Here is a 17,688-nt window from a genome sequence, read left to right on the forward strand (position 1 = left end):
CCAATTCAATGATGTCATTGTTTGGTTATGAGAAGTGTGTAACAATGAGATGAGCCAAGAAAAAAGTGGACAAACACAGAGCCTGGTATTGCCTACAAAGGGCATAATGTCTCAGTTCTGCATTGACTGATATCCAACTGCTTCAATACCTGCACATCTGTAGAGCTTGGGCAGAACCGGTTGGCTAAAAAAAACACATGCAAAATCTATTGGACACGACATTCAGTTTAAGCCCAAAAAAGAAACCTACTAACAGAGCAAACAATGAATTTAGTGTAAACTACTCGTTGCCAAGATGAAACTTTCAGAAATAAATAATCACTATACATTTTACTCATTCCCATCAGTGCAACATACTATAAATGGTTTAGAAGACCACAATGTGTTGGAAGAAATGTTTATTGTGTGTTCCCCTCCTGCAGTATCTTTGGCTAGACAAACTGGCCACACTGAACAGAATTTCTCAGCCTTAGCATGAGACATGCGTAACTAACACAATGTGAAAAGGCAAAGAAAGACAGTTCCTCCAAGTTTCATCTTGAGGGCTAAAAGGTCATTAGCAAAACTTGAACCCTTCCGGTGTGTCTCTCTACATGATTAGAACACATGCAAAAAGTTTTATTCTATACAATAACTTAAATAAAACTAAATTAAACAAACACATAAACTGTACAAACTGTTCTATAATGAACCAATGTACGAGCGAGAGGCAATATTTGCAACTGCTGAAATCAAGAAAGTTGTAGGAATGCCAACCATGTGGGGTCAAGCTCTATCGATCAAAATAAAGGTTTCTTTTTATCTTCAACAAAGCCCTATGATCCTGATCCAATGACAGCAGAAGGTCATCTCAGTTGTATAAGTGAAACTGAAACATATTCCCCAAATAAATCTCCCGGCATTAGAAGCCGTCCTGCTCATTTGCGTTGAGAAGTTATGACAGTACCGAGGCTCCGAATGCAACAACTGAACAATGTATAAAAATGATAAGGAAAATTATTGCTGGGTTTTTAACAGTCACATTAGGCAGAAACAGAACAGGAAATTTTTCCCATCGTAAAATAACATTGTAGTATCTGCAATGCTGCAAACATGTAACCCAACGATGCAGCTACCTTTCACAAACACTGCGGCCACAGTCAGTCGGTAGGCACAGAACAAACGGTGGATATTTAAACAAAACTTCTGTCCATACCTTCGTCAAACACATCATATGGCCTCACATGCGGCTCCTCTTTTAGTGGTTATTGAAATGGTTGCTCCCCGAGAACACCCTCCCACAAGTCACGCACCGGTGTGTCTTGACCTCTGTGAAGCCGCTTGTGATTAATTAAGCCAGATCTCCACGCAAACGCAGCTCCGCAGATGCTGCACTTGAGCGGTCTTTCCCCCGTGTGAACCCTCTCGTGAGATGTCAAGGTTCCCTTCTCCGTGAATGTTTTTTGGCAGAACTGGCACCTGAAGGGCTTTTCACCCGTGTGAATCCTTTCGTGATTTTGCAAGGAAGACTTCTTTGTGAATGCTCTCTGGCACACGTGGCAGCTGAAGAACTTGCTGCCTATGTGCGTTGTTTTGTGAAGGGCAACAGATGTGTTATAGCTGGAGTAAGGGTAGAAGCGGCACTGGTATTTGTCCCGTTGTTGGTCACCCTGGCTGTTTGCTGTTTTGTCACCAGAGTTTTCCTCGACCCAACCTGTTGGGGCAACAAGACAAAGCAGATTGGTCAGAAGAGTTTACATTTTTCTGAACATCAATTAGTTGGCGGCAACAAAATTTACCCCAAAGTACCAGTATTCTCCCTACAATTACATGTAAAGCAACACTAGTGCCAGCTCTGTGGCTACTGGAGTGAGGGCAAGAACCAGCACTGCAGTACGTCCTATCTGGAAGGGACATATCTTCAATGCCACCAGCACAAACCATATTTTTGCAAATACTATTAGTTTTCCTAGTTGACACACTCCCCCATGCCAGAGGCTGGCTTGGTGAACTGTTGGGGTAGACAGGTCAAGCTTTCTATGAATGGTTTTTATTACATACTAACTCAAAGGTTGGATTCCATGCTTTCAGAGTTGATTTCTTGTGAAATTCGCATGGAGTTTTTCTGAGTTTATTTTTTGCTGAAAATTCGGGTTTTATTGGAGTTTATAATTGCTAGAATTCTTTGAAGTTCGGAGTTCACTTTACCTGTTGTCCTGAAGGAACCTCGATGTGCAAAAAGCAAAATCCCTTCTGTCAGTAGTTCTAGACTAGTTTTCTAATGAAACTGAAGTGGCATCTCCTCAGGATTACTGACCCTGTGCTCTTATGAAGTTTATTTGTAAAACAGTCTTTTTTTTTATTTTGTAGTTGACCTTGAAATTTAGTTTTCTGGATAAATTCAAATTGATAAAACATTTACCGACGAGTGTTCTTCACACTTTTTCGTATTTACCCAAAATCACATAGCCCTTATAGGACCTGGTGCACTAAACTACATGTCATTGCACGGTAAATGGCAAGTGAAGCTGAAAAGTGTGCATGCTGAGTAAGCAAGTTTGGTAAGTTCATCCAACAGGCAGATCCAATAGTGGCAAAGAAATAAGAGTATACAAACAAGTGTACAATCACCAAACATCCGGAACAATACTGCTGTAAAAGAAAACTGAAAACCATGCAGAAAATTCGAATCTATCATAACTCCCAGCTAGTTGCGGTGAATTTATTCATGAAGAATCTATCTTTAAACTCCTGGATTATTCTGAAAAAAAGATTAAACATCATGGGCAGCGGATACGTCCAACACCACATGATGCCGTGGTGTCTTGAAACCCGCCGTGATGTGACCAGGTCACACGATTAACGGTGTCGTACGGCCAAGTCATGACATATGCCGTATCATGTGACATGGTACCGAACGCAACCAGGACGAGCATCCATTTCGACGGATTCTCCATTCACAGGACACTGCCGGGAGGCCAAGCAATTTTTAATTCTTTGTTCAGTTTGTTGTGTACAAGGGCATACAGAGATTCACAACTGCTCGAAACCGAAAAAGGACTGGGGAGGAGAGAGATGGCAGAAGTCACGCGGCTGTGCAACTTTTTTTTTCCAATCAATATATTTGCAGCTTTATAGACCTTTGCAAAAATTGCCTTCTGGCCGCTGCCATCTTTGTCTGCTGGGCTGTGGAACGCCTTCTGAGCGTGCGCTGTTGCTGTGCTGTGCGGTATATCGGATGCTGCGCATGCGTCCACAGCTCAGTGACTCAGCATTTTCCGCCCGGGCGCTTCGTTCAAGACTGCCGCTGGAAAGGTCTATAGAAACCCCCAAAAAATGGGTATCATATTTTTTTTCTATTTTTAATACTCTGTGTGTGCCTTCGATGACTCACGACTGATTATATTCAGTGGTTGTGTCTAAACCATAGAAAACGGCATGACCACGAAGAAGAGAGTGAGCGCGACTCAAACCGGCCAGTTCTCGATCGGCAGTTTCCGGGCGGAAAAAAAATGAATTTCGAGCTGCAAATTGTTTTCTAAACAGTTATGTTTTCATATGTCATGTACAAATAAACCCTTGCAAGCTTAAATACCCTGTCAGTGCCCCTTTAAAAACCAAAGAATAAAAACACAAAAGACACACATGGACGATCACACTCTTTCAAATAGGAACGTTTAATTTTGGTAGAAAAAAATTTCCTCTCTACTCAAACTTCTTTTGCAGATAAGTGGGGAGGAAAGGAGAGGGGGAATGGGACTGGGGAACTGGAGGAATGCGGCGTAAGAGGAGGGCAAAGCACTGTGTCATGGTGACGTCTGTTCCTTCCAAGTTGAGTTTTGTGATTTTTCCAGCTCCGGCCTAAGAAATTCAATTTCCCGTCTTGATAATGTTAGAGAAGCCGATGACACATTATTTCTTGTGTTCTCGACGAAAAATGCCTCAATGATTTCTCGTCCGCAGCATTGACGGTGAGCTCCTTTGATTTTCGTGCAGGCAAAATTGGGAGCACATCCAAAACAATCTTTCGCATGTGCTGCGATGGGGTTCGTGGGGCACTCGGCTCTCAAAGTTGCCTTGTTGTGATGTTCGCGAAGCCGATCCTTGCTGCACCGGCCTGTCTGACCGACGTATTCAGCTCCGCATTTGGGGGCTACCGAGCATACTTTTTCCACCCCACACTTTCTAAATTGGGTGGTGTTTCTTCTCGCAAGTCACCTTGGGTTCCCTATGGTTCATCATGCTACACAGGCTTGCCAGCTTGAACCTGCATAAGGGAATCCAAGTCATGTTGTGAGAACAAACACACCACCCAATTTAGAGGGTGTGGGCTAGAAAAAGTATACTTGGTATCCCACAAATGCGGAGCCGAGTTCAATGGTCAAACAAGCCAGTGCATCAATGATCAACTTCGCGAGCATCACGATGAGGCAACTTTGAGAGCCGAGTACCCCATGGCCTACCGCAGCACATGCAAAAGATTGTTTCGGATGCGGTCCCAATTTTGGGTAAACAAAAATCAAAGCAGCTCACTGTCAACGCTAGAGACGAGAAATCAGAGAGGCTCGCCTCATCGAGAATGCCAAAAAGTCTCATCGGCTTCTCTAACATTATCAAGACGGAAAATAGAATTTCTTAGGCCAGAGCTGGAAAAATCATGGAACTCAGAAAGAACAGACGTCGCCATGACACAGTGCTTTGCCTTTCTCCCCCAACCCTTTCCATCAGTTTCCCATTCCGACTCGCCCTTATCTGCATAAAATTTTCGAGTAGAGCATGAAGTTTTGTCACCAGAATTAAACGTTACTATTTGAAAAAGTGTGGTGGTCCGTGTATGTCTTTTATGTTTTAGAGCGCAGCTTTCAGGTGCCCGCTTCCGGGTTGAGCGGCGTCTGTGTAACCGCGCACGTTGCATTATGGGACGTTTCCTCGCTAAAGTTAGCGAGGAAATTTTCTCGCTATATTTAGCGGGGAAATTTTTCCACTAAATTTAGTGGGAAACTTTCTCGCTCAAGTTAGTGGGGAAATTTTCTCGCCAAATTTAGCAGAAAAATTTCCCCGCTAAATTTAAGGGAAAAATGACGTCACAGCTTCATGTAACGTCACCCATGAACAAATTCAGCGGCAGAAGAGCAGGAGGAAGGGAGGGTATGGAAAAGGAGAGGTGACATACCCTCCCTTCTTCCTCCTCAAGAGCTGCGCTCTAGTTTCGCATTACAAAAATTTGTAAAAACCTTTCATTTTTTATATTCTTTTGTTTTTAAGTATTCATTATAATAATGCTCTCAAGTTAACTTGTAAAAAAAAGCGAAGACATGCAACCCGCTCTTGTGCACGAAACAGAGTTACTTTCCTCTTCACGTCTTCCCCTTTCTTGTTTTTGGGAGGTTGAAGACCGACTAAAGCAGCGGTGGCCTTGACTGACAGCCAGCAGAGTATGCGAGTGGCTACTTCCTGCCTTACGTCATGAGCACAGTCCAAGGCTTTGTTTAAGGATGTAAGCAGAAGGTGACTTTCTGCCCAAAAGAAATTGTCTCAAACAGAGCCGGAAGCAGAGGAAAAATCTCCGCTTCTATGAGCAAATGCAGTGTGTGGCTCAAAGAGTGTCCTGTGTAGAAAGTCTTTAACTGGACCACATCAATGACACAATTTGCACGCTCGACAAGAAACAAGCCGAAATAAAACACCATAGGTAGCCAGGAATAGCCCAGTTCAGTTTTGTGAGCATGCCAGAGAGGACACATATTTTTAAAGCATGCCTCATGGTATATTGGACCCCATGCAAAATCAAATTGATGCTAGTTACTACAGAATAAAGCAGGAACACATTAGTGCAACAAACCTTTTTTTTACTATGTACTATGCTACAAGCACAATTGCCCTGTACAATGTTCACATATCTAAGAGTGACAATCAATATTCAAGTCAGACTGGGAATGATCACGCTTATGCAGGGTCTATCTATAAATATACACAGAAGGTTCGATATGCCCGCAGTGAAGCAGAAATTTTTCCGTTCCGTCCGCTTAGAAAAGCATGCGACAAGGTGGTGCCATTGCATGTGGCTCCTGGCGGAACCATTATGTGTACACGTCTGTGTGGCAGAAAACAGCATCAGTCGTATGTTTCTAATCAATTTCAGCTTCAGGGCCACATTCGGTGCTAACTTCTTTTACACTGGACATGAAAATTAGGAACACGGATCCTCTTCATGCACTAGCGAAAGCAAGAACTACAGTCTCATTCCCGATAGGCTTTCTCAACCAGCCAGTGAGCAAAGAGCCATCTGATAAAATGAGGAGCAAAAAATACACATTATTTAGATTGCATAAATTCCTGAAAATGGTGAATGTCGTCCCATGGTAATTTCAGGGCAATCGAGCACAGCAGCAGTTCATAAAAGCATATTCTAGTAGAGATAAACGAAAAATATGTTGGTTTGTTGCATCGTGCTTTGAGCATCGAACATTGAGCTTCGAACTACTCCTGCAGGTCGAATCATGTGGGAACACATACAAAGCAATGCTGGGCACAGACAGGTTTTTGAATGTCAAGGTATGAAATATTTACTCCAAAGAAAGTTGCCAACGTGGTGGCATGACGCCATTGGTGGCGAAGCTGCTGCCCCCCCCCCCCCCCCTTAGATGTTGCACACTTCTTATAGAGTTTGAATGAATCTATTTGGAGCAAAGTGCACATGCCCCGCAAAGCTGAGAGGGTTAGAACCAGTACTCTAATGCGTGAACAACAGAAGTAGCAGTGCAAATTACCTTGAGGCACCACTTGCAACAGTTAAATGTTTATAAATAAAAAGGATGAAGAATTAGTATGCTTTTCTACTCACCTTTTTCGTTGTTGTTGGGGGCCTTTCCTTTTCTTAATCTTACAAAATAAATTATGTCCCAAACAAAACATATTAAATATCTAACACCATGGAAGCATCATCTCTCACAAATATAGAATCCACAGGTTCATTGGCAGGTGTGAACACACAGCGGAGTTTGGAGCAAGTCATCTGTTCAAACCTTCTCTGCCATTACCTCACAGTGTGCATCTATTGCTAGTGATAGTACCTCTTCCGATGGACATCTAAATTCCACTTCTGCGTAAACCCCCTTCCGCACACGTCGCACAAGTATGGTCGCTCTCCCGTGTGAGTTCTCTCGTGACGCACCAAGTCACCCCTTCCCACAAACGCCTTCTGGCAACTCCGGCATCTGAACGGCTTTTCACCCGTGTGAATCCTTTCGTGAACGGTGACAGACGCCGTGTAGCGGCTGGAGTAAGGGCAGAAACGGCACCGGTGCTGATTTTTCACTTGAGCAGTCTTCCACTGCGGCACAGACAGCCTGTCTTCTTGAGCAGAGAGGTCACCATTGCTCTTCTCGAAGACAAAACTCCCCACTTCAGTGTGATAGCCCACCTTGGAACCTGTTGGGGTGACACGACAGATCGTGTCAGATCAGAGGAATGTTCACCTCTCCTGAATGCAGATTAGTCGATGGCATTCGAGAACTGCTTCAGCCAAAAGTTTGCTCATTTTATAACTTATAGGGTGGTTTAGATTAGGTTCATGTGTGATTGAGCGGGTTGTACTTACTTGTAACCGCTTATAGGGAAGATACAAATTGATGCACTTGTACCGCCTATCAGGTAGCACCGGAAATACTTCTGCTCGTTGTATAGCTAGACTGAAGGTCGTACAGTATTTGCAACATCAAATTTATGCACTATCACCAGAAATGGTCACTTACAACTTTGCCCAAATTATACAGTGTTTTTTTATAAGCTTAACAGACTTCTTTAAAAAAAGAAAGGGCAGTGAAAGCTACACTAATGCAGTTCGTGCAGGTGAGTTATACGGCCAGGCGGAGAATAGGAGGCTAATAGTAACGATCAGTCAAATAATTAATTAAAATGTGTTAATCATTGCTTTAATTATTGAAAAGAAACAGTTTTAAGTAAGAAACTTGCTGAGCCTCACTGAAAACCATGAAATCATTTAATATTTAAAAATTGGAGCACGCGGGAAACACAACAAAGCACTAAAGTTACCACTCCTGCAGCAGGGACAAGGCTACCAGTGCAACAGCGTGCCCATGTGGTTTTTTTCGTCTCTTATCATCTACGTTTTCTCATGCCAAACTTGTGCCTGTTGCATGACTGGCAACTTTAACACACTACTGCGCTCCCCATGCACTCAGTTCTCAAAATTACTGATTTACTGGTTTTCAGTGATGCTCGGCACAATTCAAAATGGAACCATGTCTATTTCACTAATTATAAGTTTATCAACAAATCTTTAGTTAATTATTCAACTGGTCGTGACGATGGACTCCTATATTATGTCCTTCTGGCCGTATAACTCGCCAGCACAAGCCGCATGGATGTGTCTGTAACGAGGGGTTTTGAAAAGAAGTCTGTAAACTCTAAAAAGCCATATTTTTTGCTTACACTGTGCGAAGAAACGAAAGCGATGTCAGCAGCACGGTCACGCAATGCAAGTGAAATGGTGCCGTCACATACCTGAGGACCAAGCTACGACGCGGTTAATTCTCATAGCCATTGTGGTTGGTATCATAGATGCCAATGACAACTGCCACTAGTGATCCGTGAAGTAGGTAAGCGTGGTGGAAGTTTCTAAAACCATCCAACATTACGCATAGCAACTGGACACTTCCAAAGTGGGACTTCGCATAACGCGAGGAAAGTTTGAAAATAACTCTTTTGGAGCAGACAACATGGACATACTCCCTGCGATGCGCAATTATTGGTGGGACGCCTGGACTGGCCTCTGCTTTCCTCGCAAGGCACGGCCAGCGGGACGTCCCCAACTTCCCTCTCCTAATGGCAAGATGGGAGAGAAAAGTTTCCCTTCTTCAGGCACGCAACGACGAAGCCGAAATCTCTGTAGTGTTTCCCCTAAAGCTATCGCTTTAAAAGAAACATACTGCTTGTGCACATCTGAAGTGTTCTTGCGTTACCTGATAGATGGCGTCAGTGTGCCAGTATTTTCTCTTGTCATAAGCTGTCCCGAGCGAGCACGATACATATTGACCACACTCAAACATAAATGTGTGAATTAGCCTTAATAGTGCGCATCGACAATAATTTACAGGGCTTTCAACATACCGTAATATTTTGAGATGCCCCACCCTTGAGAGATAACCTATTCATATTTTTAGTATGATTCGCTACTTTTTAAAAAGACGCAGAAAGATAGCCCAACTCTAGTAACTGCATGGCTCTGGGCCATGCTGACATCGGCAGACTTGGTGTTACTGCGTCATAGAGGAGGATAAGCGAACATTGCAAACTGGGAAAGACTGTTTTCTATGTTCCATCACCCCTTAATGTAAAAACAGAAAATATGAAATGTCATTTTTAAAAGTTTGAGTGATTGCGCACTAGCCCACTTTTTATTTTCACCCAATTTGATCTCACTTTTAGGTGGGCTATCTCTCGGGATATTGCAATACAGTCGCCGACCGTTTTTTCGGACTCCGACAATTCGGACTTGTAAAGGAGGAACCGTGACTTACCCCATAGAAATAGTGTATATTCACGACCAATGTTTCGGATAGCATGAAGTCCGAAAGTTCGATTTTTCGGACAAAATCATCGCAAGCGATCGGCGGAAAACACCACCGAGAAGCGGCCATTTTGAATTTCATGTTGGCTGCAAATGGATTGGCTTGGTTTGGCAGCGCTACTAGAGTACTCCTGAGTCCTACCGCTAGGTGACGCTATGCTAGCCCTTTTTTTTTTTCCAGTTAGATGCACGTCATCATCATCATCATTACTAACATTTTGCTTTGTTTTTCCGTTCCTTCGCGTCGCCAGTCGCCATTTTGCGCTCGTGGATCTGCGCCTCTTATCTCGTTTGGACAACGCTGGCTTGGACATCATGGCCCGATCTGTTGTTCTAACGCCACAATGTGTCGTTCAGAAGCGCAGAAAGTACTCGACCATAACGCTAGAAAAGGAGGCAGTGATTGTCAAGCTAACAGAAAGTTGCCGAATGGAAACAGAGGCGTAACCTAAGACAAGGCACTATTTACAGCTTTTTTAAGCCCACTTGGAAGCAATAAAGGCAAGTTCTTCAATCTGTTGATTTTTCGGACTGCTCTATTATTCGGACGTTTTTTCGGTCCCTGCGAAGTCCGAATAATCGGTCGGCGACTGTATATTTTTACTCTGGTATCTGAGTTAACTAAGAGTATATTTGGCTGGTCGATTTTCAGCCTTTTGGAGAGCCCTGAAAATCTGATTCCCATTCGGTTGGTCGAAGTTGGGCGCTATACCGTAAAGTTTTAAAAGAACCCCCGCGTTTTTGTCCGTGATCTGCGTGCGCGACATCGGTTCCCAAGACAGGCAAGTTTGTAGCGGGCTCCTGCCTATTTATTATACCATAAAACTTGAATCTGCCGAGTCCGCAATTTGTCGTATTATTCCCGAGGAATGCAACTTCTCAACGGGTTTTCGCGGGTCCTTGGCTAGGTAAAACATGAATCTGCTGTGTCTGCAACCTGCGGTATCATTTCCTATGACACAGAAGTTTGTAGCAAACACCCGCGTGTTTATTGCGCTGTGAAACGCGAATGTGTGGTGTCCGTGATCTAGAGTATCAGTTCTGCGCATCACGTGGTTTGTAGCAGGTGCCCGGTTTATAATTAATTCTCGATAAAGCTTTGCTGTGGCATCGCCAAAGGTAGCCCACCCCATGTTTTTTCACCACTTATTTCTTCATTTTGGGTGGGCGTTCTCTCGGAACTTTAAGGTAAGTGTATTTGGCTGGTTCTTTTAGAGCACTCCCAGATTATCAGACTGTGCCATCTTCCGACTCATAGCGCTGCGAGCCGTTCTGATTTTGAAGTGGGAACGGTAGGAGCATGTGACAGAGGACCGGTCACATGAATTAAGCCATTTCTGCAATTGGATTGGAAGAAAAAAAAGCCAATACGGACGAGAGGCTTAGCGTAGAACGCCGCCGTGTTTGGATACCGCAACGATCCTACTGCGCTGTGCAGCGAGTACAGAAGATGCTTGGCTCTTGACGGGGGACTGGAGTGAAAGCCAACATTTCATTGAAGGCTGCTGCTTTTTGTGCGGGCATGCGGCGCAGGCGCAGGATGGACAAACGTTATGGAATAAACCCTTTGTATTGGGCAGTAGCCTGCGCCACTGCAGTGGAACAGTTGTAAAAGTTGCTCTCGGCATCCGGTTCCGTGTCGGCGCTTCTGTCACTCGGAAAAGTAGCCGAGCATTTGGCCGGCACATCATTTTTCTAGCTCAGATTTGAAGATGCTCCCAGACCTCAGATATCCAATTCATAGGATCGGAGTGCTAGAAAATGACCAGCCGAATACACCATAAAAGCAAAAATGGCATGTCGAAACCCTTCACCAATATTACCTGGGAAGCCTTCTTCTGTGGTGGTTGGAATGGCGGCAGGAATGGCACTGGTGTTTGTCTTTCCTCCTCTGTGCATCCCCCTCCACCGCTGCCAACCCGACACAGCTTTCTGTAAAGGGACAATGTTCCTCCTGTCTCCGCAGTTGGTGGTCTCCCACTCATCGTTGAACGCTGCCTTGGCGGACTCTGTTGGGAAGGTAGATTAAACTCCATTTAGTTTGTTTCTGTTAACCCTTTCTGTAAAAATGCCACAAGGAGATGCTGTTGCATTTTTCATCCAAGGAAACTTTTCGTCAAGTTTGTCACTTTAACAACCCTCGTTCGAACCCACATAAAATATTTCATCACTAATTCTCCTGGCACTAAGTCGGTCATCGAGATATTTGTTGGTTTTTGGGATACTCTTATAATGAAACCGATCACCTGGTATACATGTTGAATAGCACAGCAGAAGGACCTCGCTAAGCAACTTCACTGTTTCTGTAGCACCATAGCAGTCCGGCAATTCTGGCATAAACAAGCTCGGAAGAAGTCACTTGGGATACAAAAAATGGCTTGTGTTTGTAAACATGAAAAGGGCCTATTATTTGCACAGCACTTAAGCCAAAAACAGAGGTAACAACACTTGCTCAGATTAAGCTAGAAAGTAAACTTTTCAGTTTGCCAAAAGGATAAAATGAAAAGTTGGAAGAGGCAGATAATCATACACAAACAAATGCACCATCTCACAAAGCCCCCAAAATTGGTTCTGCAAAAAAACAACAAAATACAACAACATAAAAAAGCCAATATAAAAGTGATGTCTGCACTTCAAGACACCTATTATTTTACCAAGCTTGGTTTGAGTCTAGCTCCACGCCTTGTAGTGCACACAAAACAGGATACCACATAACACTGGTTTTGTTTCTGAAGACGAAAAGGTGACAGATTGCACACGGTGGACCAGCTAGTTAGGGGAGGGCCGACACTGGGAACAATTGCACTTAAAGGGGCACTAAAGTGCTTTTTGAGAAACTCGGTTTATTGCCATAACTCGGTCTATGAGCTCTCAGCATCCTACAAAAACCGAAATAACATTCCTACGCGAATGATTTGAGTATTAAAAAAGCGATCAAAGATCCCGAGACACTTACCGTTGGTGCAAAACGACACATGGCGCAACCAAACCTTGCTGAATATGAGAGAACGGCAGACGACGCTTGTTAACCACTCATGAGCGAAAAGCTCCCGCATGGACGAGCGGGACTGGTCGGCCGCTCAACCACACAGGAACTAATCGATCACAGGTGGCTGACAAGTGGTGTTCGTCATTCAACCACATCCAGCAAGGTCCGGTAGCGCCATCTGTCGTTCTGTGCCAACGCTAAATGTCGGGAAAGTGGATGTAACCTTGGGTTTTCTAAGAAAGCGCTTTAATGCCCCTTTAAGATACATCATGCTAAATCACTCAGAGAGGAGCATACTGTGAGTGAGGTTACGTGCGCTGTACACACAGGTGTCTGCAGCAGTTAGTTTCAAAGCAAAAATTTATGCACTGGCTGCACGGATGAGTTACTGTTATAAAGGAAAAAAATTAAATCAAACGGCACTTTGCATGTGTGTTCATCAACACCTTGTTTTGGTATAAATTTTTTTATACAAGTCAGGTAAGTGATAGCAGCACACATGCTGACATTCCCTGGATTCACTTTGGTGCATGGATAATTTGACAAAAGGTGTATTGGCCGTGCTGTGGCCATATACCATTTAATCTGAATTTTGTATTCATGTAAATAAAATGTAGCACAAATGCCGACACTGTTAGAGGTTGACTAGCCCTCTTTCCAGAATGGTGACATGTTGTTATCCACATTTTCACTGAAGCAATGCTCAGTCTGACCTGCAAAGTAAGAATGTGAATGTTTAGGGAACTGTTTACACAAAGGAATCATACAATGCTTGAAAATGCCATTGCACTTAGAGAACAAAACGGGCACTTACGTCAATTGCAAAAATAAAATTACAAATCGGTATATAAAAGAGTGAAAGGAGTATTACTACTAACAGGCCCTGATCATGCCAAACTAGTTCTGCCCCGAGTCAACCCAGTGGACTGAATAATCAAATTACCATTTGTGCCTGATTGCCAGCAATGTGCGTGACCCTTACACAGATAAAATTATTTCAACAACGGCTAACCTCAGTTGAGCTAGCTGTACCCCAATTTACATACTATATCCAGGCTATGGTCCTAGCCTAAGGAATTTTGCATGTTTGATATCAAGAAAGAAAAGGAATACAGTGATGTCCCATTAATGTGGACCTTGTTAATATGGAAACCCCATTATGCAGACACAGTTTTTGGGGACGAACTGGGTAAATACATAAATTTTTGTCTCATTATGGACAACTCACGTAAGGGACGACTTCTTGGGGAAGACAGAGGTATCCATATTAACTTGACTGTTCATTTTTTTCAGCCTCAGCCACTCCACATTAGCATTACGGTTTTACTACTCAAAACAAGTATTCACATCATGCCATATGCCACACATCCTCTTTTCAACTGCAGCTTGTATATGATATATATTTCAAGAGCATCTAGCTCCTGGTTACATGCCGTGAAGAGGGTGGGAGCTTAGGTATTTTACAGCAAGCACAGCAATGCGGCACATTGACAGCACAGGTTTATCCTCTTAATACTTGCATGCCTTTCGTTGTTCTTGCGCCATTCATCGCTGCCCTGGCCAACTGTTGAAAAGACACACCAAATCAGATGGAATTAGTTTCTTAGTTTCTCAGAGTAGAAGAAAACTTAGAGATTTTGCTTCTTACCCAGCTCACATGTTAACCCCCGGGGTAACAAACGGAACCAAACCAAACAAGAAGTGGCGGCTCCGCCGCCAAGTGACGACGACGGGAGGTGGCCGCACGCTCCCCCTCTTCCTCCTGCGGCATTTCCACCTTCTCCTGCATAAAATTCTAAACTTCATATCTCAACAGGCCTGCCACAAACTGCCCCGGAGGCAAATTAAAGGGGCCACACAATACATTTTTGGACTTAATTGGGGGAGTTGTACCGTGTCCTGTCTGGTGTAAAGAACTTAAAACCAATTTTGCATGCGTGCAATAATTTGAAAAGACACTCTCAGCTCTTACACTGTCTTTTGAGTCATGTGCACAGTGATGTGTTCCCGGGTGCACTGGGGACAACATAGCATCTGGATGGGTTCTCTTTCAGAGCCTCCAGTGCATGCTGCCTCCGCTCAAGATTCATATGGCCACCTTGAAGGTTTGAGGGTCAGTCTGAGGGACGTGGAAAGGGGGAGAGGGGAGAAAAGAGGGAGAGGACAGGGGAAAGCACTTGCCTTCTTGTAAGAAAGTCGGACTGACGAGGTAGCGAGGGGGCAAGACTTGAGAGAGGAGTCGTTTTGTTCACCTCGGGCAGATGGCGCAACTAAAACTGATTATAGCACAATTTTGTTGAGAATATGAGGCCTTCGACACACTTACTCACATTGAAACTACAGTATCTATTGAAGACAGCCTTAGATTGAGCAATTAATGGCACATCCTGCCAACTTATTACGATACACCCAGGTTGGTGCTGCGCCTCAGTTACCATGGCCGCCAACCGCAGCTGCAAATTGCGTAATGTTTTCACTTTTGGCTTCGCTATTATGCGACGGAATCGAGGCATTTCATGAGGATGAGGCGGTTTTGCCATCCCTTTGAAACTGTGAATTCTTTAAAAGATAAAATTATTGCATTGCCCCTTAAAAAGTGCTCACATAGTTTGAAAGAAGCAGCCACTAATTTACAAAAACAAACAAACAGGTCTTTCTGTGAAGCCTGAGATCCCTTTGTCAGTTCACATGCCAATTTACAATATCTTTTAGATGTCCATTGTTACAGCCTCTTCTCAATAGCACAATCATAGTGCTAAATGTTCTTTGTTGACTGCCAGAGGCCAGCGCCTGACACAGGTTTGAGACGAGCATTGCGTCAGCCTTCGGCAGGAAGCTCATGTGCAACCGGCGAGGACAACCGATCATTACCAATCACTTCTTGACTAAAGCTTTCTCCTGCACAAAGTAGTACAACTGGCCCTGCGGTTCTGCTACCTCCGAAACCGGCCGGGCTCTTGACAGCGTTGAGACTACCCTGAAGTCCCATATTACAATGTGCCTCTTCATTTATGGTCTTGCCACCGATGAAGTTCAGGAAGAAACTCCTTCGTGACACAGGCTGCTCTCGTAAGCAATAAAACGACGGGGGAGCTGGACCTGTTAGACCCAACTAAGTCAGACGCGTATACAGCGCGAGGTAGTCTGCCAGAGATGTTGCAGACATTGTTTCGCTTGCTGTAGATGAGGAATATTACCAGTGCAGTAGTATCCTGCTAGCCTCAGAGGTTTTGATGTGCACTGCCCGGCAGTGATACACGGTTGCACGCCGGTATGGTGGCCATCCAGGTTGAAAGATGGGGATTGGACCTGGGGTTTCTCGGTTTTGCAGCGTGAGCTATCACTCCGTGTGTTCCGAGCTGCAGCGACCAGCCACTGATCCCCTGGCATATCGGCACCGTATAGCATACAATCTGGTGTAAACAATTTGGCAAGTGCACGGTCAAATTTGGTATGCCGTCGTTTCAGTATCCGTCATTTTGGAAGTGCGCTTTGTTCATACTTTGCAAAGAAAGGCCCCGCCAATGTGACGCCTGAAAGAACTTCCAATACTGGCGCGCTAGGGACCCTCTAGTACGTCTTTTCCCATGTGTGTTTTTTCACTCATGAGGGCGTGTCATTGGCACCCTCTAGCTAGTGCTATAAATAATGCCAACCTGTTGTCTGCAAGCGACACAAAGTGTAGCACGAGAAACGTTTGTATTATTAGGACGTAAAGAAATGTAAATGGCAGAGTGCACGGCTTTCGATACCTGACGCGCCACCTGAAGGGAAATTAGGATAAAAATGCGTGGCATAGATGGGGATTCTCCTGTGCATCTCTGCGAGCCCCCAGTGGCCCTCCAGGTTGCGCACCATGTGTCATAAGCCACGCACTCTGCCGTTCAATATTCGCTAGAGCCCGACAGTATGCTGTTAGCGCTCCATGGCTTACATGTGATGTTATCACACTGTACCAATGGTCATACCTAATTGTTCTTGTCATAAAAACAAATTTAGTGGTGCTCAATATATGCAACAGAAGATCTGCGTGCAGCAGCAAGGTCATTCACAATGGCCGCTTATGCAACGATTGTGCAAGCCACGGTCATAGTCGAAAGAAGTGTTTTCTTCTTTTTTTTTTTTTTTTTTTGAGAATTCATGCTGTAAAATGAGGAGTTCGTTATCTGAAAACCGGAAAACTGGCACGCTCATTTCGACGCGACAATCGATCACACATCAATGCAACAGATAGACGTGGTTTTAGACTATTTCCGTTTCTTCGGATAAAGGTAAACTCAACGTATCTCCACATGCCACATCTGGTCTCAAGGCTTGCCGCTGTGTAATACCGAAGTTTCCTAAGCCCGAAACGATGGCTGGACCCGAATGTGCGCGACACACACGTCAACACGGAATAGGAAATTTTACCGGTCACGCTTGAGCCCCGATTAAACATTGTCCACGGCAGTAATAGTGTTAAAACCTTTTCATTCATAAAACAAAGTTTGTTCGCGCGCTAACTGTGTCATGCTATGCAAGCGGTGCGCCAGAACAATGGTTCACTCACCCTGCGCAGACCACATGAACCTGACGGGCAATCGCCGCTGAAAGATTTACTTGGAATTACTTTAGAGTGCATCACTTTATACTTTCCGTGACCTGGAAACGGCACTTTGACGTAGCAGCAGAACCTCGCAACACGACCGGTTTGTTTCTCCAGAGAAGAGATCGGATCAAACAGCAACATTTGATTGACAGATTAGATTCGTGCCACATCTTGATCTTCGCGGCAGCACTGCTCCTGAAGGCAAGGAAAACCACTTCGCGCGCGTTCCCACGAAAGCAGTAGAGAAAACCGAGAAAAGCATGCATACACAAGATGCGTCAAGCAGACGAGCAGCACGAGCAGAGACAAGCAGCAAGCAGCTAGCCGCTTGAATTGGATTGACATGATTCTGGATTGAACTACAGTTGGATTCGGTTGGCACAATTGTGGATTAAAACTCTCTCAGACACAAACACATATAAGTGAAAGCGAAAGCGTGTAACTGTGGCTCATTTAATAAAAAGGCAAATCTTGACTAAAATACACTTTTCGCGTAAAAACCTTCTTCCGAAAATCGCTGCATGCAACACTGTCAACTCC

The 17,688-nt window shown here is 44.3% G+C and overlaps 1 protein-coding gene across 4 annotated transcripts; it reads right to left on the reverse strand.

Annotated features, from left to right (window-relative positions):
* Nucleotides 1–381: 381 nt before the first annotated feature.
* LOC115327227 (gastrula zinc finger protein XlCGF49.1-like) lies at nucleotides 382–17,442 on the reverse strand. Of its 4 annotated transcripts, none has more exons than XM_040207329.2 (5): nucleotides 17,110–17,433; nucleotides 14,209–14,343; nucleotides 14,085–14,124; nucleotides 11,395–11,580; nucleotides 382–1,693 (listed from the first exon to the last, which is right to left on the reverse strand). In XM_040207329.2, exons 3-5 carry the CDS (start codon nucleotides 14,107–14,109, stop codon nucleotides 1,245–1,247), a joined length of 660 nt encoding a protein of 219 aa, XP_040063263.2. In that variant the 5' UTR covers nucleotides 14,110–14,124; nucleotides 14,209–14,343; nucleotides 17,110–17,433; the 3' UTR covers nucleotides 382–1,244. The 4 variants fall into 4 exon arrangements, with proteins under 4 accessions (XP_040063263.2, XP_040063262.2, XP_040063261.2 ...); XM_040207328.2 differs by having other exon boundaries at nucleotides 14,209–14,679; nucleotides 17,110–17,171; XM_040207327.2 differs by lacking the exon at nucleotides 17,110–17,433 and having other exon boundaries at nucleotides 14,209–16,437.
* Nucleotides 17,443–17,688: the final 246 nt, after the last annotated feature.

Source organism: Ixodes scapularis, unplaced genomic scaffold, assembly GCF_016920785.2.
Source record: "Ixodes scapularis isolate PalLabHiFi unplaced genomic scaffold, ASM1692078v2 PGA_scaffold4__175_contigs__length_147842914, whole genome shotgun sequence".
Taxonomy (NCBI): domain Eukaryota; kingdom Metazoa; phylum Arthropoda; class Arachnida; order Ixodida; family Ixodidae; genus Ixodes; species Ixodes scapularis.

What these genes read in the sequence shown, in the direction of transcription:
- LOC115327227 (XM_040207329.2), bottom strand. Translation starts at nt 14,109, where the DNA reads ATGAATGGCGCAAGAACAACGAAAG. An exon ending in TGGCGCAAGAACAACGAAAG is followed by an intron (nt 11,581 to 14,084) that starts GCATGCAAGTAT and finishes CCTTCCCAACAG; the next exon opens with AGTCCGCCAAGGCAGCGTTC. An exon ending in CACAGAAGAAGGCTTCCCAG is followed by an intron (nt 1,694 to 11,394) that starts GTAATATTGGTG and finishes TTGCCCCAACAG; the next exon opens with GTTGGGTCGAGGAAAACTCT.